At 58.3% G+C, this 23,274-nt stretch overlaps 2 protein-coding genes across 2 annotated transcripts in view; one reads left to right on the top strand and one right to left on the bottom strand.

Annotated features, from left to right (window-relative positions):
* LOC138847136 (ankyrin repeat domain-containing protein 26-like) overlaps positions 1-23,274 on the bottom strand; it is a 271,305-nt gene that overhangs the window by 182,689 nt on the left and 65,342 nt on the right. The gene's annotated exons all lie outside the window — the stretch shown is intronic.
* Positions 17,550-23,274, top strand: part of LOC108176799 (germ cell-specific gene 1-like protein) — a 49,596-nt gene continuing 43,871 nt past the window's right edge. Inside the window, exon 1 of the mRNA XM_070064935.1 lies at positions 17,550-17,998. Coding sequence (XP_069921036.1) covers positions 17,668-17,998 — 331 coding nt within the window. The 5' untranslated portion in view covers positions 17,550-17,667. The remainder of the gene's footprint in view (positions 17,999-23,274) is intronic.

The raw sequence follows: 23,274 nt of genomic DNA, 5'->3' as shown, positions 1-23,274 counted from the left end.
CGGACGTTCGGTGGGAAGCACAGGCGGGCATGGGTCCCAGGGACCCTGGTGCGGGTCGCAACCCCCTAAGCGGCGCCTGCCCCCAGGCCTCTGTCCTCGGTCAGTCGCCCCATCCCCCCGTCGGGGACGTGCCGGGGGACCGGTTAGCCCGGATGTCCAGCTTCGGCCTCCGCGCCGTCCGCAAGGTCACCCCTACCTTATAGACGGGGAACTGGAACTTCACGCGTAGCAGGCGACCTGCCCGAGGCCGTGAGCGCTCCGGCGTCGCACACGACGCTGTGTGTGCTGCCCGCCCGCGTGCTCCGTCGCTCTATGTGACGTCGGCCCATGCACTCCGGCGCTCTCTGTGACGTCACCCTGTGTGCTCTGTCCTCGCGGCCCGGCGGGGTAGGGTCCTGATCCCCTCAGCCGGGCTGGTGCAGCGGGCGGCGCATGGCCCTCATGGGCTCGCTGCCTGCCCTGTCCTCCTTCCTCATCCTGCCGTCGTCGCACGGTGAGTCTCGACTCCGTCCTGCGGGCCTCGGCGGTGCGGATGCCGGGCCTGGTCCCCAGCGAGGCAGGCCGAACCAACCATCGATGGCTGTTTCCGGTTGTGTCTCGGGAAAGGGATAGGGGACACGGGGACAGGGACGGGCGCCCACCTCCGCACGACCGCTCCTCCCGCAGCCGTGCAAAGGCCCAGGGGCAGGAGCCAGCCGCGCGGGCCGGAGAACATGAGGCCTATATGGGTGGGATCGGGAGAGTGCGGGGGCCCTGGATGTTATTTACATTTGTACATGTGCTATTTTACAGGAATTTTAGTCAATAACGAAAAGCAAACAGCATTGCCCCAGCCCACCCCCGCTCCCCAGCACAGCCTAGGCCGCCGGGGCAAGTACTCAGAAGAGGTCTCAGCCGGTCCTGTGGCTGCCCCAAACTCAGACAGCCTAAAGCCCTGGGCAGGGGGCGCAGAGGGTGCCTGTGGCAGCGGTCGCCTGGCCAGGGCTGCGTGCGCCCGCCGGGGCTCCCTGCAGCGCGGGTCTGTTTTCTGGGATAGTGGACCTTGAACGTGGAGCCTGCTGCGGCTGTGAGCTTGTTCGTTCAGCCCAGGCCACTCATCTCTCTCTGGCTTCCTCTCTGTCTCCAGAAAGCCCTGGATGGAGCCGGCGGGGGCGGGGCGGGGGGGGGGCGGGCTGTGGGGAGATCCCCTCTCTGTGCCCACTGCCCAGGTTACCTACATTTCCTTATCAAATAATAAGGCCACAAATATCTATCTGGGGCCCAGTGCTGTGGTGCCTCTGGCCCTGTGAGGCTTGGCGCCGCCTTGCTGTCCAAGGCGCTCACAGTCCTCGTGCAAACTCCCCCTGGGATTTGATGAGTTTGAGGGCCAGGACCAGGGCCAGGTGGGGCTTGGGCTACCACAGAGGACAGGGGCAAAGGGCCCCGAGGCACTGCTCTGCTGGCCTCGTCTTCTGGGTTTTTCTAGAAGCGTCCTCAGGTGGGCATGGCTGATGCCGGCTTTGCCCCTGGTGATGGACTTAACCCTCAGGCCTGCTCCTCCCCGGGGTGGGTGCTGGCTCCCCTGGCAACCAGACCCCTCCTGAGCCTGAACGGGAGTTGCCCTTGTGGAACAAGAGATGCTTTTGTCACTTGGGGACTTCCAAGGAGTTTAGGGGTTCTGTGTAGGAACTGGGCTCACGGGGTGAACAGGGAGCAAAACACTCGCTGGAGTTGCCCCGGGGCAGAGGTCGAGTGCTGCATTTCTTTCTTTCAAAGATTTATTTATTTGAAAAGCAGAGTGATAGAGGAGAGAGAAAGACACACACACACACACACACACACAGCTCTTCCATCTGCTGCTGGTCCACTCCCCAGATGGCTGCAACAGTCAGGGCTGGGCCAGGCTGCAGCCAGGAGCCAGGAGCTCCCTCCGGGTCTCCCACCACTTGGGTGGCAGGGGACGAGGATTTGGGTTTGTGCAGGCTTCCCAGGCACATGAGCAGGGAGTTGAGTGGAAAGCGGAGCAGCTGGGACTTGAACTGGCGCTGTAAGCAGTGGCTTAACCTACTGTGCCACAACGTGGGCCCCTGCTTCTTAAAGATGTATTAATTTATTAGAGAGAGAGGTCTTCCATCTGCTGCTTCACTCCCCAAATGACTGCAATGGTTGGAGCTGGGCCAGGCTGAAGCCAGGAGCCAGGAGCTTCATCCGGGTGTCCCACGCGGGTGCAGGGGCCCAGGGGTGGCCATCACCACTGCCTCCCAGGGTCTGCACTAGCAGAGAGCTGGAGTCAGGAGCGGGAGCCAGGGATTATAGCGGATGAAGGTGACTTCACTGCTGGGCACAATGCCTACGCCACCACCTCCGAGTCTGATTCTGACTTTTCTCAACCACTTCTAAACACAGACAGCGTTCTCTGTGGGGCGGGTGGGGACGGGACTGGCGGGGTGGGAGCCGAGGTCCATGGCGCTTGTTGCAGGGTAGAGGGGACATGTGAGGTGGCAGCCAGAGGCCCTGGGTCAAGCAGCCCTGAGCCTGGGAGCAGCCCCTTGCAAACTAGACTCCCAGGAGCCACAGTAGACTTGGTTTCTGAGCCGTGTTCTCGGCCACCGGGGAGACACGGCCTGCGCGCGCGCGCGCGCGCGTGTGTGTGTGTGTGTGTGTGTGCTGGAACACATGCCGGGCTGCAGGTCTGTGAGGGCCATCCTCACGGATTCTCCCTCTCCCCTCTCTCTGTCTCGCCTCCCCTCTCTGGAACTCATTGATGACGATGCTGCCCCCTCTGGGAGTGCAGTGGCAGTGTTCTGGTTGTGGTTCCGACCCAGCTGCTCCCACCAACCCCAGGGCTCCCTCCCATCCACACCAGCTCCCATCCGGCCCTGAGCAGTACGACTCCACCAGCCTACACCTCCACTCACCCCCTCTGACCCGGCCTGGCCAGCTGGCAGACAACCCTGGACCTCCAGCCAGGAGAGCTGGGGAGTCTCTGTCACCTCTCCTTTGCTCATAGGGGCAGGAAGGCAACAGAGGGGACAAGGCTACGCTGCACTCTGCTTGGTTGGAGAAGTGGCATGTGCCTCCCCTCCTGCCCCCACCACGTCGGAGCAGCTGTCACGTTTGCAGAGAAACCTGGGCCCAGGGGAAGGGAGGCCCTGGACGGTGCTTTGAGTGCCCTTGGGATCAGCAACCCCTCCCGCTGGCGCCCTCCGCCTCCCGCCTCCCACCTCACTCCCTCATCCCATCAGCAGCCTGTGCCTTTAATGAGCCTGTTGAGACTGGCCTTGTCTCTCGGCACTGATGGACCGTATCCCTGTAATCAAAGTTTCATGGCTCAATTTAGTGCAGCAGGGACAGGTAATCCCGGCTTCCCGGCTCCTCCCGCCCTGCTCTCAAAAGTCATTTCTGGGGGCCGGCGCCGCGGCTCACTAGGCTAATCCTCTGCCTGTGGTGCCGGCACCCCGGGATCTAGTCCTGCTTGGGGCGCAGGATTCTGTCCCGGTTGCTCCTCTTCTAGTCCAGCTCCCTGCTGTGACCTGGGAGTGCAGTGGAGGATGGCCCAAGTGCTTGGACCCTGCACCCGCATGGGAGACCAGGAGGAAGCACCTGGCTCCTGGCTTTGGATCGGCTCAGGGCCGGTTGTAGCGGCCATTTGTGGGGGTGAACCAATGGAAGGAAGACCTTTCTCTCTCTCTCTCTCTCACTGTCTAACTCTGCCTGTCAAAAAAAAAAAAAGGTCATTTCTGAGGATTGGGCCCAGGAACATTCACGTGCTGTCCTCAGATCGCTGCCCACTGGGCTTGGCAGAAGAAGCCCCCACCCCCACCCCAGGAAGGCCAGGGTGCCACCACTTCCCTCCACCCTCTTGTAGTGGTCACTGGTCATCTGGGCCACCCAGATCTCCCTGAGCGCCTCTGGGAGGTTGCTGCGGGGTCACCCTCAGGCACCCCTCCAGCTCCCCTTCACACCAAGCTGAATGGCTTTGCCCAATAAAACGAGGCTCAGGGGCACCATCTGAGCACCCAGGAGAGATGGAGGGACCATGCAAAACAGGCTCAGCTGGACGAGCGCTGAGGCCTTGCAGCCCATGGCCAAGATTGCCATCAGCCCTGTAACCCTGACCACGCCGTCCAAGGGATGGCAACCCAGGACCCATCCCAGAAGAGAAGGACTGGACGGCTGCTTGGGCTGAAACATGGTTTCCTTGGGCCCTCGGCGTGGCAGTGTTGGGAGGTGGTGGCCCTTTAAGAGGTGCGGCTCAGAGGGAAGTCATTGGGTCCTTAAGGGGCTGCACTTGGAAGGGAGTGGGCCCTTGTGATGGAAGCGCGAGCCTGCCCCCTGCCCCAGTTCCCAGCTCCCCACGAGCCTGCCCCCTGCCCCGGTTCCCAGCTCCCCACGGCACCTGGTGTCCCAACCTCCCGTGTCTGTGATGCCAGCTGCCACGAGGCGGCTCAGCCAGGGGCACCCTGGGAAGAACCAGGCCATGCTGTGGGGCTTTTCAGCTTCCAAGTCTGTGAACTCCAGAACCTCTTGTGTGCAAGTCCCCCAGCCTCAGGGGCTTCATTTTCATAACAGGCTGCGCGTGGAGTGCAGCTCATGCAGCCTCGAGACTCAGCCGCCAACTCTTGGCAGCTTGTCCTGCAGTGACAGCTGTCATGGCCACCTCCGTCACAGTCTCAGCCGGGACTGTTGAAGGGGACTGGCCCTGTGACAGCTCGGAGGGGTGGGCCTTGACTGGTATAAGCCAATCAGTACATCATGTTTTCCCCCTGCCTGGAGTGAGAGGTCAGAACCATTTGCAGGGGCTTCCAAGAAAGAGAGGAGTGAGGTCTGGAACCAAGGCAGCCATTTTGTTGCACATGGGACTTCCATGGGTGGTTGGGGGAACAAGAGACGAAGAAATGAAGCTAGCCTGAGAAATCAGCCAGCAGGTTGGTGGGGAAGCAAGCCCTTGATGTCTGTGGGCTGCTGGAGCAAGCCGTCCTTAAAGCCAGCTTGCCTCCCACCCCTGCCAACGACCGCCCTCCCCGAGGGACAAGCATATTGCAGGGATGCATCTGTGACATTCTTATAGACGCTGGAGCCCGTGTGAGCGTTGGGCTTTCCAGCTGTGTCTGCTGAAAAACTGGACGAAACCAGATTGCTCAAGAGACCTCCAGTGTCAGCTTCAAGAGAGCCACGCTGCAGCCATTCCGACCCAACAGAAGCCACCACACTGCATCTTTTTTTTTTTAAGATTTATTTATTTATCTGAAAGTCAGTTACACAGAGAGAGAGGAGAGGCAAAGAGAGAGAGAGAGAGAGAGGTCTTCCATCCGCTGGTTCACTCCCCAATTGGCTGCAATGGCTGGAGCTGCACCGATCTGAAGCCAGGACCCAGGAGCCTCTTCCAGGTCTCCCATGTGGGTGCAGGGGCACAAGGTCTTGGGCCATTTTCTGCTGCTTTCCCAGGCCACAGCAGAGAGCTGGATCAGAAGTAGAGCAGCTGGGTCTTGAACCAGCGCCCATATGGGATGCTGGCGCTTCAGTCCTGGGCGTTAACCTGCTGAGCCACAGTGCTAGCCCCCCCCTTTTTTTAAGATTTTATTTATTTACTTGAAAGAGTTACAGAGAGGTGGAGGCAGAGAGAGAGAGAGAGAGAGAGAGAGAGAGAGAAATATGAATCTTCCATCCGCTGGTTCACTCCCCAATTGGCTGCAATGGCTGGAACTGCACTGATCCGAAGCCAGGAGCCAGGTGCCTCTTCCAGGTCTCCCACATGGGTGCAGGGGCCCAAGCACCTGGGCCATCTTCTACTGCTTTCCCAGGCCATAGCAGAGAGCTGGATGGGAAGAGGAGCAGCCGGGACTAGAACTGGTGCCCATATGGGATGCCGGCACTGCATGCCAAGGCGTTAACCTGCTGCACCACAGCGCCGGCCCCAGGTTGGGTCTTGACTGTGTCTCTTCTTCCCTATGAGACCCCAGGCCTCAGTTTCTTCACCTGTGAAATTGGTTCCCTAGCAGCACACACTTGCAGGACTTCTGTGAGATTTAAATGAAGTATGTAGGGAGCTTGATAAAGGGCCTGGACCATTCCCAGGTGGTTAGTTAATGGTTCCTGTTGTTACTGACATCTGATGATGCTGAATGGTGATCATGCTATGAGTCCAAGTGTAAAAACCAGACACAGAACTGGGTGTATAGTGCAATGAAAATTGTATAAAATGTGCATACAATTTTGCATTGAGACATCAGATTACCCACGGAAATGAATATAAAATCATTGTGGAATTGCAGACAACTGAAGAATTCTTTATACTATCTTGCATTCGTGCAGAGTTCTGCTACACAGTACCTTTATGCTCAGAAGGGAAGCCTAGGGGTTGGCCTTGTGCTGCAGGAAGTTAGGCTGCCACCTGCAGTGCCGGCAACACATATGGGCTCCAGTTCCAGACCCGGCTGCTCCACTTCTTCTTCTTCTTCTTCTTTCTTCTTTCTTTCTTCTTTCTTCTTTCTTCTTCTTTCTTCTGCTTCTGCTTCTTCTTCTTTTTTGACAGGCAGAGTGGACAGTGTGTGAGAGAGACAGAGAGAAAGGTCTTCCTTTTGCATTGGTGGAGGTGACAAAGACAAGCATCCCCCAAGACGTGCCAAGATTTAGTATGTTCCCAAGGATGCACTGCCAGATCTGCCGTGTCAGCACACACCCGGGCCAAGCTCCTACCTAGACCGCCTCCCCGGGGTACCGGTCAGGGTGTTGGATAGTGCCACCACACCCTCCATCCACCAGGGGGCGCCATCCCTGCCCCTGGTTGCACTCAACTGGGCGCCTGGTTTGCTCTGCTCTGTAGGCAGGCGGAATGGTGACAGCCCACTCCTGTCCCTGTGTCTCCACTTCACCTGATGCCACAACTCCTGCTTCTAACTTAATGAAGTTCTCTTCCAGTCAAGAACTCTGAATACACAGTGCTGGGCAGGTGCCGTCCGGAGGTGACGGCTGTCAGGTCCAGGCACCCTGGGCCACTGGAGTCACGCTCCTGGGATGAACCCTAGTGCGCCACTGGTCTTGGACAGGTCTCTTCCCTTTGGCCTCAGTTTTCCATCTGTGGAATGGGGAGATCAGGGCACATGCCTAGATAGGAGGAACCGAGGGCGTGTGTGACTCGTACCACATGGCACCATGCAGATGTTCCACGCATCCGCTTCCTCTTAAGCCAACATGTGCTGGGCAGATGTGCGTGTGTGGACATCTGCTCTGGGTCAGATGGCCTGTGTGGGCAAGACTGTGGGTTCTGTATTGGGCATCTGGACCCTAAGCCTGGGCAAGATGAGGCTGTGCTCAGGGAACGCAAGAATTCCCCATTCCTGCTGACCTCCAGGCGTCACTCCTCCCTGGTGGCCTGTCCCACAACCACAGAAACTTCTAGACTCTTATGGAGTCTCTCGGGTGGGCAGAGGCTCTGGTTTCCAGGCTGGGGCCTGCCTGTCTGCCCTGCCCACAGTCTCCTCTTTGGCAGGGTCATCCGTCACTGTCACCGCAGCGATGTCCTGAAAATGCTTTCCAGGTGCCCCCCACCCCCTCTGCCATGCCTGTGCCTCAGTTTCCTCGTCTGTCAAAGCCTGGCGTCCACTCGGTGGTGGTGGAGCCTTTAAGAGGTGGGGTTTAGTGGGAGGGCCTTAGGTCATGGGGGAGCTTCCCTTGCAAGGGATTGTGGGATCCCTGAGCTCTTGCAAGGGTGAGTTTTGCTAAGAGGCAGCCTGACCCCGAATCACTCATAAGCTCCCTGTCTGGAGACGGGATCTTTCTCTGTTGCAAGCACACCCACCAGGGCCAGGCAGGTGAACTTCCAGAAGTGTAGCAGAATAACCCCCTCTTCTCGGCCCAGCAGCCCCTTCAAGTCCTTTATTGCTGTAATGAGAACCAGACTAACTCAGAGCACTGACTCCTGCTGTCCCCGGGGCTCTTTGTGGATGTAATGAGTTGTCACCTGTGAACCTGCTTTCAAGGGTGCCTGACACAGAGCCAGTCATTTTATTGTGTTCAGGACTTAGACTGTTATGCTGGTGCTGTGGCATGGTGGGTACAGCCACCACCTGCAGTGCCAGCATCCCATATGGGTGCCAGTTCAAGTCCCGATGGCTCCACTTCTGATCCAGCTCTCTGCTGTGGCCTGGGAAAGCAGTAGAAGATGGCCCAAGTGCTTGGGCCCCTGCACCCACGTGGGAGACCAGGAAGAAGCTCCTGGTCCCTGGCTTTGGCCTGGGTCATTGTGGGCATTTGGGGAGTGAACCAGTGGATGGAAGATAACTCTCTCACTCTCTCTCTATGTCTCTCCCTCCTCTATGTAACTCTGCCTTTCAAATAAATAAAATGAATCTGAAAAGAAAAAGACCTTTTCATACAAGATTCTTGCCACAGTTTAGATATGAGATTGAATGTTGAATGTCTCCCAAAGGCCCATGCTATGGGGGGGAGCTTTAGGAGGGTGCCTAGTGGGGGGTCCTTGGGTCACTGGGGTGTACCCTCAGAAGGTGGTCCTGGGGAGGTCGTGAAAGCCTGAGTTTGGGCACAGCCACTCTCCTGCCTGGCTTGCCACACGTTCCTGCCGCCTCCCGTGCTCCACCATCGTGTCTGTTGTTCTCCTCCATGTCCGCCAACAGGGCCAGCCAGTCTTGGGTTCGAAGCTCCCCAACTGAGAGCTAAATAAAGCTGTTCTCTGTATGAATTCAGCTACCGCAGCTGTTTCAGTGGTGGAGTGCTTCGAAGCTACCTTGTTAGGCGGTGAGGAGACCCCAGGGGGCGGCTCACATGCCCCTGAGCCTTGAGATGGATCTCTGGGTTTTCCCTGTGAAGAAGACAAGTGCCCAGCCTTGCCGTCCTCTTGTGGCATGGTACACGCCTGCCAGCGTTCTGTCTTGGCCCAATGCAGCTCCGCACCTGCCCCTGTGAGAGGAAGGTGATTTTCACATGAGAAACCGAATGCAAGTGCCTCTTGAGGAGCTCACGTTTTGGAGAGAGCGTTTGAAAGCAGATGTTTGGAAATGTTTCCATTGTTACAAGCTTGCTTTTGCCAAAAAGCAATGAAAATATGCTTCCTTTAGAAAACTCTCCAAATCTGTGCACTTTAAGAACCAGGAAATAGAAAATTTTAGCAATTTAAAAAATCTTCCTCCCCCCAGAAAACTTCCAGGGAGTTTTAAGTCCATTTGTTAAAAATACACAATGTTGGCCGGCGCCGCGGCTCAATAGGCTAATCCTCTGCCTTGTGGTGCTGGTACACCAGGTTCTAGTCCCGGTCGGGGTGCCGGATTCTGTCCCGGTTGCCCCTCTTCCAGGCCAGCTCTCTGCTGTGGCCAGGGAGTGCAGTGGAGGATGGCCCAAGTGCTTGGGCCCTGCACCCCATGGGAGACCAGGATAAGTACTCCTGCCATCGGATCAGCACGGTGCGCTGGTCTCAGCGCGCCGGCTGCGGCGGCCATTGGAGGGTGAACCAATGGCAAAGGAAGACCTTTCTCTCTGTCTCTCTCTGTCACTGTCCACTCTGCCTGTCAAAAAAAAAAATAAAAAAAAAAATAAAAAAATACACAATGCTGATCTCTTGATTTACTTGCTAGACCACACACCATGGGCAGCTGGGGAAGGTTGATTGTACGTGAAACAAATGTTACCAGCATAGCTCTTATTTGGTGAATGGGATTAAAATGTGAGTACTAGGAGTGGGGGTTGGGGTGCATTGGGCTAAACTGCCTTCTGGGATGCCTGCACCTCATAGTGGAACTGCATCCCAGCTGCCCTGCTTCAACTCAGCTTCCTGCTGATGTGCCTGGGAGGGCAGTGAGAGATGGCCGAGGTGCTGCAGCCCACACGGGAGGCCCGGATGGAGCTCCTGGCTCCTGGATTTGGTCTGTCCCAGTGCTGGCGGGTGTGGCCATCTGGGGGAGTGAACCTGTGGACAGACCTCTCTCTCTCTGTCACTTTGACTTCCAAGTGGATATGCAAATAAATATTTTTAAAAATAAACTGAGAGTATTTAAAAAGTGCAGCATGGTTTTCAGTCCTATCACCTGTGCAGACCAAGCCTGGAAATGACAGAGGAGACCACGGCGTCGCCACAATGCGAAGCGGTAGCCCACACTTCTCAGGATGTGAACAAGCCCACCCGATTGCAGTGCTGTCCAGAACAAATAAGACTGTTTAAATGAAATCCAGGAACTCCGTGTTGTACTGAGTCAATGAGAGAAAAAAGCACTTTTTTTTTAACTTTTATTTAATGAATATAAGTTTCCAAAGTACGAATAATGGATTACTATGGCTTCCCCCCCATACCGTCCCTCCCACCCACAACCCTCCCCTTTCCCACTCCCTCTCCCCTTCCATTCACATCAAGATTCATTTTCGATTATCTTAATATACAGAAGATCAGCTTAGTATACATTAAGTAAGGATTTCAACAGTTTGCTCCCACACAGAAACATAAAGTGAAAAATAATGGATGATTTTTTTTTAATGATGATGAAATCAGAGCAGACCTATTGTCATGTTTAATCCCAGTGAGAGTCAAGTTGGGAGTTGATAGTTTCTTTTCTTTTCTTTTTTTTTTTTTCAGAGGATCAGTTTAGTATGCATTAAGTAAAGATTTCAACAGATTGCACACCCATAGAAACACAAAGTGAAATATATTGTTTGAGTACTCGTTATAGCATTAAATCTCAATGCACAGCACATTAAGGACAGAGATCCTACATGAGGAGTAAGTGCACAGTGACTCCTGTTGTTGACTTTACCAATTGACACTCCTGTCTATGGCATCAGCAATCCCCCTATGCTCCAGTCATGAGTTTCCAAGGCTATGGAAGCCCCCCGAGTTCTCCGACTCTTATCTTGTTTAGACAAGGTCATAGTCAAAGTGGAGGTTCTCTCCTCCCTTCAGAGAAAGGTACCCCCTTCTTTGAAGACCTGTTCTTTCCACTGAGATCTCACTCACAGAGATCTTTTGCCAGAGTGTCTTGGCTTTCCATGCCTGAAATACTCTCATGGGCTTTTCAGCCAGAACCGAATGCCTTTAGGGCTGATTCTGAGGCCAGAGTGCCATTCAGGACATCTGCCATTCTAGGAGTCTGCTGAGTATCTCACTTCCCATGTTGGACCACTCTCCCCTGAAAAAAGCACTTTAAAGAAGTGCTTATTTAATCTTTATGTTCTCTTATACAACTTTTTGAAAAATTACTTTTTTTTTTTATTTGGAAGGTAGAGAAATAGAGATCTTCGGTCTGCTGGTTCACCCACCAAGTGCTGGCAACAGCAGGGGCCAGGTCTCTCACCTGGGTGGCAGGGACCTCCGAGGATGCTCACTGGAGGGAGTTGGAACTGGAAGTGGTGCTGGGCCCTGCACTCAGGCGCTGTGACATGGGATGTGGATGTCCCCCGGGGCATCTTAACCACTGCAATATAGGCCTGCCCCCATTCCTAGGTTTTATATATGCTTTATATACTATTTATTGTATCTTTGTCATCTCTATGCAATTTGAGAACCTTTTCATCACTTAATTAACTCCAGGGTCCTTGGCAGTTTCGGCTTCTTGGTGCTGGGTGGGCGGGCGGCAAGAGAGCCGGTTCTCTCCGCTGTCCGGTTGACAATGCAGGCGGCCCCGCTCTTGGCCCCTAGGGGGCAGCAGAGGGAAGCAAACCGCAGCTTTGCCAAGGACCAGAAACAAGCTCAAAGAGGGGTGGTCCGGTCAGAGACCTGCAGATGTCTGTTTTCTGTCCAGCCTTCCTGGCCCAGGACCACGAGGGCCGAGAGCGGCCCAAGGACGGCAGCCTGCGGGGCTCCGAGCTGAGCCCTGGCGATGCGAGGTCCAGGAGGCTCGGGGAGTGGCGGGCTCCGGCCCCTGCCCTGCTACTTCCGGCTCCTCAGCTTCTCCACTGGAGATCCGCCAAGACTTCCAGAAGGGCTCACGTGCCGCCCTCTGACCAGGCACGGCGTGGCGGCAGCTGCGGCTCTGGCTCTCCTCATGGCTGCCAGCCGCTCCACCCCAGCCGGACCTGCCGCCGCCGTTTCCCTCCTGCACGCACCTGAGGTCAGGGTCGCCTCCGCCCAACACACACACCTTCCAGAAACACAACCCTGGACGCGCCATGCTCCTGCTCCAGAGCCCTGGCTGGATCCCCATCTCTGAGGGCAGAATCAAAGCTCCTGGGCCCTGGAGTAAGAGCCCCCCTCAGTCCCCGGCACCCCGGGCACTTCCCTTGCTGGAAGCCCTCCGGGCAGCCTCAGTTTCCTGATCTGTAAGATGGACCCACGCATCCCGAGAGAGGGGCAGAAGCGAGAGGATGTGTGCCCCCGCCCACTCCTCCGGTTGCCTACGTCACTTCCTGTTTCCGGAACCATCAAAATAGGGCTTGGGAAAGCAGAGTGTAGCAAGAGATTGGCAGATTGGTTTTACAGAGGGGAAGACCGAGGCTCTGACCGAGAGGTTCAGGGGCCTCCAAAGACGCGGAGCCCCCGTGTGGCGGAGCCAAGATTGAAATTTGGAACTTCCCACGGTGTTGGGAGAAGCGTGTTTTTTTTTTTTTTTTTTTTTTTAAAGATTTACATTTATATATTTGAAAGGCACGCACGCCTACACCCACACCCACACGGAGGCACAGGGAGCTCTTCCACTTCCCAAATGTCCGCGGTAGCTGGGGCGGGGCCAGGCTGAAGCCTGGACTTGGGAACTCCATCCAGGTCTCCTGCGGGTGGCACGCACTCAGGTACTTGCACCGTCACCTGCTGCTTCCCAGCAGCTGAAATCTGGAGCAGAACTGGGATTCAAACCCACGAACTCCAGTGATGGGGTGTGCACATCCCTGGGCGCGTCTTCATCCCTGTCCCCAATGTTCTGGCTCCTCCAGGTCTGGATAGTCCCCCCACCCCCCACTGCATATATCGCCTTCTGCAAACACAGAATTGATGAGCTGCTCCCCCTGTAGACAGCACCAGGACACCGCGGACCTGGCCTGTCTCGTTCACCCAGCGCATGGCGCAGAGTGGGGCCATGGGGGGTAGGGGGCCAGAACTACTTCCTAAGGCGCCCCTGCAGCTCAGACAGTTTCAAAGAACAGGCTGGGGAGTTCCGGCTGAGCACGTTCTAATGAGACCGCCTGCTTCTCCCCGGGAGAATCTGCCCCCTGGGATGCCTTTGATTGCACAGAGCTCCAGGCTCCTCCCTCCCTGGGGAGCCCTGACCCCCTAGCAGCACTCCCAGCCTGAGATTTCCTGGGAGTGAGCGTTTAGCCAGGCTCCCTCATCACTGGAACGTGGTTTATCGCTCTCTTTTTAGAGGGCCTCTGTGTCTTCAAGACAGAGAAGCAGAGAGGCAGCCTGTTAGAGACATCAGCCATCTGCTGGCTCACTCCACAATGCCGGCAACAGCCGGAGCTGGGTCAGGCCGAGGCCACAAGCTTGGCCCTCAACCCAGCTCCAGCTGTCACCTGCTGCCCCCGGGGTGCGCACTGGCAGGAAGCTGGACTCCGAAGTGGGGCTGAAATCCAGAAACTCCAATGCAGGAGTCTTAGCCGTTGCTCCAGTGCCCGTTCCTCTGCCAATCTCTTGCTACACTCTGCTTTCCCAAGCCCTATTTTGACAGTTCCGGAAACAGGAAGTGACATAGGCAACCCGGAAACTGGCCAATGTCTTCTTGGCTCCGACTGGGAAGAAAAGCCGCTAGGGAAATGCATCTGCAATGTGACCCTTCAAAGTGTGTTCACATTCCCCAAAAAGTGTTAACTGGGTGACTCAGAGCGGCAATTGATTTCCTGGGAGTTTTGGTTGAATATATATGTATATGTGCACAATTTCCAACTGTATGACTTCAGGAGTTCTCATGAACCAAACACACGTGTGTGACCAGCACACACATGTGTGAGCAGCCCCCTGAAGCCCCCCTCGTGGCCCTGCCAAGTTGGCCTCCCCCAAGTCACACACATCCCATTTGCATCCTAGATAGGTTTTACGGAAAAATGGTTGGGGGCCTTCATTCCAGGTTCTCAAGTTCAAATACCCACAGGGGCCTGGCAGGTGTGCTCAGTGCTCGGTGGGCCCACTGCCCCTTTGCCCCCATACAAGGACATTTGCCCAAGATTCCCGGGAACAACACAGGCCCCGGGTTGGCAGGAAGTCTGGGTTTTGATGTGACATCTCATGATTCTTGGATGTTGGCTGCGTGCGAAAATGGAATGGGCTTGTGGATGCCGCCTCCAACCCAGGCCAAACCAAATAGGTTCCCGGGGCTGAATCTGTCCTGCAGGCTGCCAGTGGAACTGACCCCAGGGGACACCCAGTTGAGTGAGGGGGAGGGCGGGTCAAAGCCACGAATCATGGCTGAGATGACTGGTGCACAGCGGGGCTGGAGATGGGAGCCGAAGCCAGTGTCTCTGACCTGCAGGGCGCCCCCAGGCATGTGGGCACCAGGAGCAGTGGCAGGCGAAGCAGCGGCATGCTGCGGCAGGTTTCCCTGCAGCAGGTGCAGCTGATGGGGGCTGCAGCAGGCAGACAGGAGGCCGCTGGGAGGCCCTGGCCCCTGGCTTGGGCTAAAGAGGAAGGAGCCGAGGCTTTGGGCTCCAATTTCTGGCCTCCTAAACAAATGCCAGCCTGCACCAACCTCTGTCTGCAGCCAAGGTCATTCCAACTGTGCTGCTTCTCCAAGCAGCTTGCAGGTGAGTCCTGATTCACTTCAGGATGCGTAGACATGCACATGAGTTCTGATTCACTTCAGGATGTGTAGACGCACAGCGTGCGCTCTTGTCGTCTGCACCCAGAGCAGCTCCTCCTACTGCAGCTCCCGCAGCAGGCCCAGCACACAGTCTTGCAGAGTTCTGATCTCCCCGCACCCTCAGATCAGCCAACAGCAACCCCATCCTGGCGGGGACTCCCCTTTCTCTCACGCCCCATGCTGTGTCCTTTAACAAATCCTACTGGACCTGCCTTGAAAACCAGTGCAGATGCTCCACAGCCGTTGGAATCTGGTCTGAGACCCTGCGTCACTCGCTAGCTCTGCTTCTACTCTGGTTTGTCTGCCCACCACCCGCAGGCTTCTGCCTCGCTCAGGCAGTGCCCGACGACTCTTGCCCGTCACTCTTCCTCCAGACTTGTCTGTTATCCCAGGCTCCTACCCCAGGGCCTTTGCATGGGCTGAACCTGTGCTGGGAACTCACTTTCCCTGGTGGCAGTCCCCAGGGCCAGCTCCTTCCCTTGCTTCAAGTCTCTGTCAAGGTCACCTTCTCAGGGAGCTCTCCTGCTCTGTCCCTCCCTGCCTAATGCCCCTCACTGGCTCCTACCACCTGCAGACGAGAGCTCAGTGAGCAGATGGGTGTATCGTAGGAGGAAATGTCGGCCCCCTCGGAGCTCCCCTGGGATATTCCTTAAGAGACTGGTCCCTGAGACACATGGGCCCTGGGACCACGTGGCTTCAGATGCCCAGCCTGTGGCTCACAGCGCCCTGCCCACATGCATACCAGCCACGGACTCCAGTCCACAAACACACCACGGAGGGACTCTGTGTGTGTGTGTTTTAAGATTTATTTATTTGAAAGGCAGAATTACAGAGAGAGAGAGAGAGAGAGATGTTCCATCCATGGATGGTTCACTCACCAAATGGCTGCAATGGCTGGGGCTGGGCCAGGCCAAAGCCAGAAAAGCCAGGAGCCAGGAGCTTCTTCCAGGTCTCTCCCACATGGGTGCAGGGGCCCAAACACTCAGGCCGTCTTCTGCTGCTTTCCCAAGTGCATTAGCAGGGAGCTGGATCGGAAGTGGAGCAGCCGGGACTCGAACCTGCACCCATATGGGATGCCAGCACTGCAGGCAGCGGCTTAACCCGCGGGGCTGATCTTTCAAAGTGCTGCCTTCCTTCCTTGTAGCAGCTTGGTCAAAATGCATCTTACCTGACAGCCAGTTCTCTCACCATCACCGTGACTGCATGGAGGCCCTCACTCAGAACACCTGGGGATTCTTTATCCCGGGCCCCCCAGAAAGACTCTGAGAAGCAGGGGTGGGGGACCCACTCCATCCTTCATGCTGGCTCCTCCCACAAGCACAGGGCCCACGGCGCCCTACCCTCACCTGCCTTCTGGCTACACAGCAGCCGCCGCCGACTGCACACACAAACCCACCCATGGCAGTAAGGCAACTCCTAATCCATAACCTTGAAGCCTGCGAGGCCTGCCACTCGGCAAGCCAGGGATTGCTGGAGCAATTCTCAGCCTGGGCAGAATTCAAATGAGCTCTTGCAATCAGCATGCAATTAATGGTTGCACGCCCTGGGCATCTGAGCCCCGTGGGCTGTGTGGTGGGAGGCGCATTCAGGGAACCCGGCCCGTTCGCCTGAGAGCCGAAGCAGGGGCGAGGGTGCCCACAGGGGGCCAACCCAAGGTTCCTCACGTCTGAATTGGTTCAGACGTTACTGATGGGGGCAGGCCTTTATTGAGTGCCTACTGTGTACAAAACGCTGTTGATAGACATGATCTCACCAGAATAGACCAAGGTGATGTCCCTGTGAAGTAAATTCCCGCCTGGCTTTCAGACATGGAAACTCAGGCTCAGAGAGAGCAAGTGACTTGTTCAAAGCCACACAGCTGGTCAAGCCTAGGTCAGCGTGCTAGAGAACTCTGCTCCTGTGGCTGCCTAGATGATTTCAGGTGGCCAGCCCTGGTACTGGTGAGGAACGGGACCCCCTGGGTCGTGCTGTGGGGGTTGAGGGGGTGGGGCACAGCCTGCAGGGGGAAGTCCCATCTGTTACTCCCAACGCCTAGCACCGGGTATGGGGCACCTTGCTGCTGTTCCAAGCCCTGACCAGGAGCTGGCTGGCGGGCTGTTCGACTTTGGGGGGGGGGGGCTCTTCCTAGAAGCTGGGGGCGGGTACCTCTTCCAAACCACAACTATGCCATCCTCCTAGAGCTCCTTCTGCAGCCCCAGTCCCTTCCGGCCGGCCTCCCAGCTCCTGCCCGTGGGGGAAGCCCTGTGGTTCACACCCCCTGGGGAAGTTTCTGGGGACCCTGACTGCGCCCCTTGTTCGGGGAGGGTGCTGCTGGCCCACGCCCCTCGTCGGCTGGGGAGCCTCAGCAGGATCTGCCCGTGTTTCTGGTGTGCGCCGCCTCCTCCCCGCCTGCGGCGCGCCCCTTCCCAGTTAGCCTGGAATACTCTGAGCTCCTCGGACTCCGCACAACAGTGCGGGGGTCCCTGTCTGGGGCGTCCCCTCCTCTGCCAGTCCCCCGCCCGCGCCCGGCGAGGGGCGCCCTCTCTTTCCCGTGCGGGCTGGCGGGCGCCGGAACAGTGTCGCGGGCCGCCTGCAGGTGTCTCCCCACGGAGGGGCGCGCGTCCCTGCGCTGCGGCCGCTGCCAGGCGCCAGAGGCTCCTCGCCGAGGTGCACTCGCGCTCCTGGCTCCGGGCGCGCCGGAGCCGCTCCTCGTGCGCCGCGCCCGCCTCCCTCCTCCCCGCCACCCTCCTCCCGTCCCGGCGCACCCAGAGCCCGCCGCACCCCCCGCGTCCGCCGCGCCCCCGCCCGGGGTGGGCTGGCGGGGGAGGGCATGGGCCCGCGCCGCGTCCGCCGCCGCCGCCGCCGATCGCAGGCGCCCGAGCCCCGCGGCGCGGCGGGCAGCGGCCGCTGACGCGGGGCGCCAGCTGCCAACTTCGCGCGCGGAGCTGCCCGGCGGCGCGGTCCCGGCGGCGCGGGCGGCATGAAGACGAGCCGCCGCGGCCGAGCGCTCCTGGCCGTGGCCCTGAACCTGCTGGCGCTGCTCTTCGCCACCACCGCCTTCCTCACGACGCACTGGTGCCAGGGCACGCAGCGAGTGCCCAAGCCCGGCTGCGGCCAGGGCGGGAGCGCCAACTGCCCCAACTCGGGCGCCAACGCCACGGCCAACGCCACGGCCGCCCCCGCCGCCGGCCCCGGTCCCGGCCCCCCGGGCGGCGCGCTCTACAGCTGGGAGACGGGCGACGACCGCTTTCTCCTGAGGAATTTCCACACCGGCATCTGGTACTCGTGCGAGGAGCAGCTCGGCGGACGCGGTGAGTGAGCGGCGGCGCCGCCGCGGCGGGCTGGGCTCTCGGGCTCCGGCTCCCGGGCTGCGCGGCCCCGGCGGCTCCCTCAGCTCCCGGCAGGGCAGGGGCCCCCCGCGCCGCCGCCGCCGATGCCGCGACTGGGGTCGGCGCTCGCGGGGCTGGGGACGCCGGCGGCGGGCGGGGGCGCGCGAGGGGAAGGTCCGAGACCGCGACACGGGGCGTGCGGGACGTCCCGCCGCCCCCACCCCAAGGCGAACCCCCGGGCGGCTGTGGGGACGCGGGCGAGCCTCAGGGGGCGCGGCTCCCGGTGCCCACCTCAGCAGCGGATCGGAGCGCGCGCGCTCCTGGCCGCGCCCGCACTCAGCCCGGCGCCCGCCAGCTCCTCGTCCTTCCCGTGGGGCGCTCGGTGTCCAGGAGCACCTGCCCTGTCTCGCCTTGGTGGGGGTGGGGGGTGGGGAGCCCCGAGCCCCGGGGGTTCCTCAGCCCCTCAACGCCAGCCCGCAGAAACCTCTCAGATGGAGCTGGGGAAGCTCAGGACCCGGCAGCCGGGGGTGGAGTGGGGGAGTCCCGCGGGGGTCCCTCCTGCCTTGGCGTCCTGGCCCCTCGGCGGGGAAGGGGCGTGCGGGGAACTCCGAGTCCGGGAGGCTTGGCTTCGCGCGCGTGGCTGTGGGGCAGCTCAGGGGCTCAGAAGGGGGGCTTGCTGCCCCTTCCTCTGCCCTCTGCCGATAGCCGGGGCTGGAGTCGCTGTCCCCCAGGTTGGTGGCGAGGCCCAGGGGACAGCCGCCTCTGACAGCTGCTGGGGCCAGAGAGCTAGCATGTGGTGCTGGCCCGCAGGACCAGGGCGGTGGGGATGTTGTTGCTTAGGGGCTGGCTGTGGGACCCCGTTGTGAGTGCATTAGCCCCTTTGCCCAAGGTTAACGGGGGAGCGTGCGTGCATGGCTCTTGGCATGTGCTGGCTGCACCGTGGGCACTCCAGGGGAGAGGGGGGAGTGGACGCTGGTCCCTGCTTTGCCCTGTGTGAACCAGTAGCCTAACTCGTTTTAAGGACGTGTGTGTGTGTGTGTGTGTGTGTGTGTGTGTGTGTGTGTTGGGGAAGGGGCAGAAGTGTAAAATGAAGCCACTGACACCCTGGCTCACCTCTTTGCCTGACCGGCTCCTCCTCAGCCCCAGTGGGACCCTCCCACCCACCTTCTGACCTCCACAGGAGGTTCTGGACAAGACTGTGAGGCCTGGCGCCCACCTGCAAACACGCCTTGGCAGGCAGGGCCTTTTGGTCTTTGGGTCTCTGCACTGCCTGTCTCTCCCTCATCACACTCGGCACCACCTGCCTCTCCTCCCCCCTCCCACTTTGTCCTCCTCTGCCCTCCCCAGTGTCACTTGGTGAGAGCTGGCCTGGGTGGTTCTGGTTGATGGCTTCACTTCCCATCTCTGGAGAGTGTCTCGCACATAATAGTTCTTGATTGAGTATTTGCAGGATCTGTGCTGGGGTGGGGCCTTGAGACAATGTGGCAGGAGTGTCCCGGGGCGTCGCCTGCTCTCTCTCTCTCTCTCTCTCTCTCTCTGTCACTCTGTCACCTGGGGATGGGGGATCCCTGGGCCATAGTTTTCCGAGTGTCCATCTGAGCCAGGCCTGCCTGAGTCAGAGGCACGGGCATTTGAATGGCGCCCTGCCCCTGACTGGCTTCTCTGTGTCGGACTCGCTGCTGGTGTGCACCCAGGGCCGGCAGTTTGAATTTGGAGTGTAATAATAAGCACACATACTTAAAGAGCCCCCAGAAGGCGTCTTGGCCCAAATCCACCCGACCCTCACCTCCCACGTGGAAGCCTGGTTAACACCTGGCTGGGACAGACATGGACATCCTTCGGGGTGGTGGTCTCCACAGCCCGTCCTGCAAGTTCACAGTGATGTTTCCAGGGTTCAGGAGACCCTGCTCCCAGGACACCCCCGTCTGTGACGCACAGGCACGTCCTTTGCACAGAGCCCCCATGTGCACCTGCTCGCAGCCCTGTAGGGGTGTCTTGGCTCCCACCGCTCGGCTGAGCCTCCCCATTGCTCCAGGTGACTGAGGGTCATGACCCCAGTGTTTATGAGTGTTTCCTTGTAGTGCACTAGGGCTTGACCTGGGATATTTATGCCCGAGTCTTGTCTTGTCTTTCCTTCCTTCCTTCCTTCCTTCCTTCCTTCCTTCCTTCCTTCCTTCCTTCCTCTCTCTATCTCTCTCTCTCTTTCTTTCTTTCCTTCCTTCCTTTCTCTCTCTATCTCTCTCTCTCTTTCTTTCCTTCCTTCCTTCCTTCCTTCCTTCCTTCCTTCCTTCTTCCTTCCTTCCTTCCTTTCTCTCTTTCTCTCTTTCTCTTTCTTTCCTTCCTTCCTTCCTTCCTTCCTTCCTTCCTTCCTTCCTTCCTTCCTTCCTTCCTTCCTTCCTTCTTTCTTTCTTTCTAGAAAAGGAACTTACTAATTGAAGAACACTTAAACCCAGTGCTGGCTTTCATGGAACAGGGCTTCTCAGGCCCTGTAACAATTTCCTGCCTGCCTGCCTGTCAAGTCTTGTTGCATCCTGGCCACCTCGTTTGAGACAGGCACTTCTGGGGGGGAGCTTTTCTAGGGGGGAGCACACATCAGGCTCAGAGAGGTTCTGGCCAGAATGGTTTTGTAAGGAGTGTTGGGGTGTGTGTGCATGAGGGTATGGAAAGACATGGGAGGGAAGGGATGGGGGGTGACAAGGGTGCAGTGGGGGAGGGGAAGGCTGGAGAAAGGAGAAGACCCTCACCCCCAGCCCTGTGTTAAGTAGGAACATGAATGGTGGGTTTGTTAAGTAAGTAAAACAAATCCAGAGTTTTCTCTTGGCTAGTGTTGGTGAGAGATCAGCTCCTGGAGAAAATCACTGCTCTCCTTCCTGAGAACTTGGGCGATAGTTATCAGCTGCTTGTCAGTGAGAAAGGGGCAGGTGTGGGCGGGGCTGGGCAGGTGTGAACCAGCACAGGGGGCGGGGCCGGGGTGAGTGTGAGCAGGTGCTGGGGGGCGGGGCTGGGCAGGTGTGAACCAGCGTGGACGGGCGGGGCTGTGCCGCGGACACCCCAGCGCCCCTCTCACCTTCTCCTCCCCCACGGCTGTGGTCCTGAAAACAACATTGGCAAGTACCTGGCCGCAAACTTGTTGCCATGACAACCTTTCTTCTGGGTTCTGTAATCATTTTGTTTTATTTTTTTCCTCCAAGAGGAAAAAAATACTCCCCCCAAAACCCCTGAGCAAAATCCTGCCCTCCTCTCCCTCCCCTGATCCCCAACATCAAGGGCAGACTTGCTCCCCTCCCTACCCCCACCATGCCGCCAAATCCGCGCAAAGCGGCCCCCTCCTCCCCTGTCCCTGCAAATGTCACCCAGATAGCCTCACCTCTCGGGGAGCAGCAGCTACTCTGGGTGCTTCCTCTCTGTGCTCCCCCAAAACCTCTCTCCTCCCCTGGGGGCAGCCGCAGCCAAGTCTCATCACCCCCCCTTTGCAGTCTGCTCTAAACAGACACACTTTCACCAGCCCGGGCACAAAGAGATCTTTTCTCTTTCCACCCTGAGTGGGAACCCTGGGTCCTTGCAGGAAAAGCGGGGGGGCGTGGCCTCGGCCCATGCAGACTTACCCTGGCCATGGGCCCACGCTGGCTTTCTCTTCTGCTTTAGGTGCTCGTGAGGATCTGGCTGTGGGCAGAGGCCGGTGTGCTGGGGGTTAGCGGAGCTGAGGCCCGGTGGACTGAGGGAGGTGCGGTTTCAGAGAGATGGCGGTGGGTGGGTGTGGGCAGCCAGGCCAGATAGCTTCTGTGGACCCAAGACTGGGAGCCAGCGTGCCCGGCAGAGCAGCGGGAAAGGGGTGCGTTTGGCTGCTGGTTGGAACCGCTCTCTGTCTTGGAGGATGGGCAGATGGATGTCCTTGGTGGGGGATCTGCCTCCTGATGGCCGTGTGGCTCCCGACACAACCTCAGTTTGCTGCTCTGTAGCTGGGGATGAGGCAGCCAGCACCTGCTCAGGGTGTGAGGATGCAGGGAGACAGCGCCGGGAGTGCCGAGGCCCCTGGCCACTCTTGGGAGCCACCTGCGGCCACCCACATCTCTCTGGGGCATCAGCCGTGGCCCCTCTGCCTCTGCTCTCCCTGCCCCGCCCTGGCCCAGTCATTGTCAGAACCTATCCTTTTTAAAATCATTTTTCATTTATTAGGAAAGAGGCTGAGTTACTCCCGAGATGCCCATGGCAGTTGGGGCTGGCCTGGGTCGGAGCTGGGTGTTGGGAGCTTCAGCCAGGTTTTCTGTGGGTGTACAGAGGCCCTACTAGTTGAGCCATCGCTGCTGCCTCCCAGGCTCTGCATTAGTGGGAAGCTGGAGTCAGGAGCTAGCGCTGGGAACTGAGCCCAGGCACGCTGTGGTGGTACCTGGGGCATCATAGTCACCAGGCTAAATGCCCTTCCCCCGTGACCCTCCTGGCACTCAGCATGATAGCCAAGATCCTACTAGGGAATTCTTCAGCCTTCCTTGGCCACGTCACCCCACTGAACTCCTCTCCTGCTGCTCCCTTGGTCCCCACACTTCTGCCACACTGGGCTCCAGGAGGACACCAGGCACACGCTGACCTCAGGGTCTTTGCACTGACAGGCACTGTCAGTTTTCCCAGATGCACCCAAACCCGTCTCCTGCCATTTCTTTTCATCTGTGTTCAGCTCTTTCAGGCCACCTGAGTCAAACCCCTCCCCACCCCCACCCAGGTTTCTTGCTTTTTTTTTTTTTTTTTTTTTTTTGTCCAGCACTTAGCCCCATGGCCTTCCCTCCACATCACTTGTTTTGTTGTGTTGCCCAGGGAGGCAGGGGGGGATTTTTGTCTGTGTTATTTGCTGCTGGCTCCCCAGTGCTTAGAATCCAGGCACATAGTAGGTGCTCAGTGAACATTTGTGGGACGAATGCTGGCTGTGGTTCCTGCCATTGCTCTCGGTGTGCAGTTCTTCCCTCTAAGGGGGAGGTTTCTTCTTATGAGGCCCAGGGAGGCAGAGGGTGATGGGGTGACCCCTTCCCTTCTTGTGCACACCTTGGGAGGCAGAGGCCGCCAGCTCATCACCCCACGTTTTTCTTTCTTTCTCTGCTTTTGTGCAGAAAATCTGAGCTATCCTGCCAGTCCCCTAAGGTACACTGTTCCATTTCAGGAATCTGAGGACCCACGCATGCCCCACCCAGGAGATTCCTGGTGCTTGGGAAGATGCTGATAACATACCAGGCAGACTCTGTGTTAGGAGCACCTGCTGGGTCCGCATT

This window comes from Oryctolagus cuniculus, chromosome 19 (assembly GCF_964237555.1).
Source record: "Oryctolagus cuniculus chromosome 19, mOryCun1.1, whole genome shotgun sequence".
In the NCBI taxonomy this organism is placed as follows: domain Eukaryota; kingdom Metazoa; phylum Chordata; class Mammalia; order Lagomorpha; family Leporidae; genus Oryctolagus; species Oryctolagus cuniculus.
Note: the sequence above shows the minus strand (reverse complement) of the source record. Positions and strands in the feature narration are given on the sequence as shown.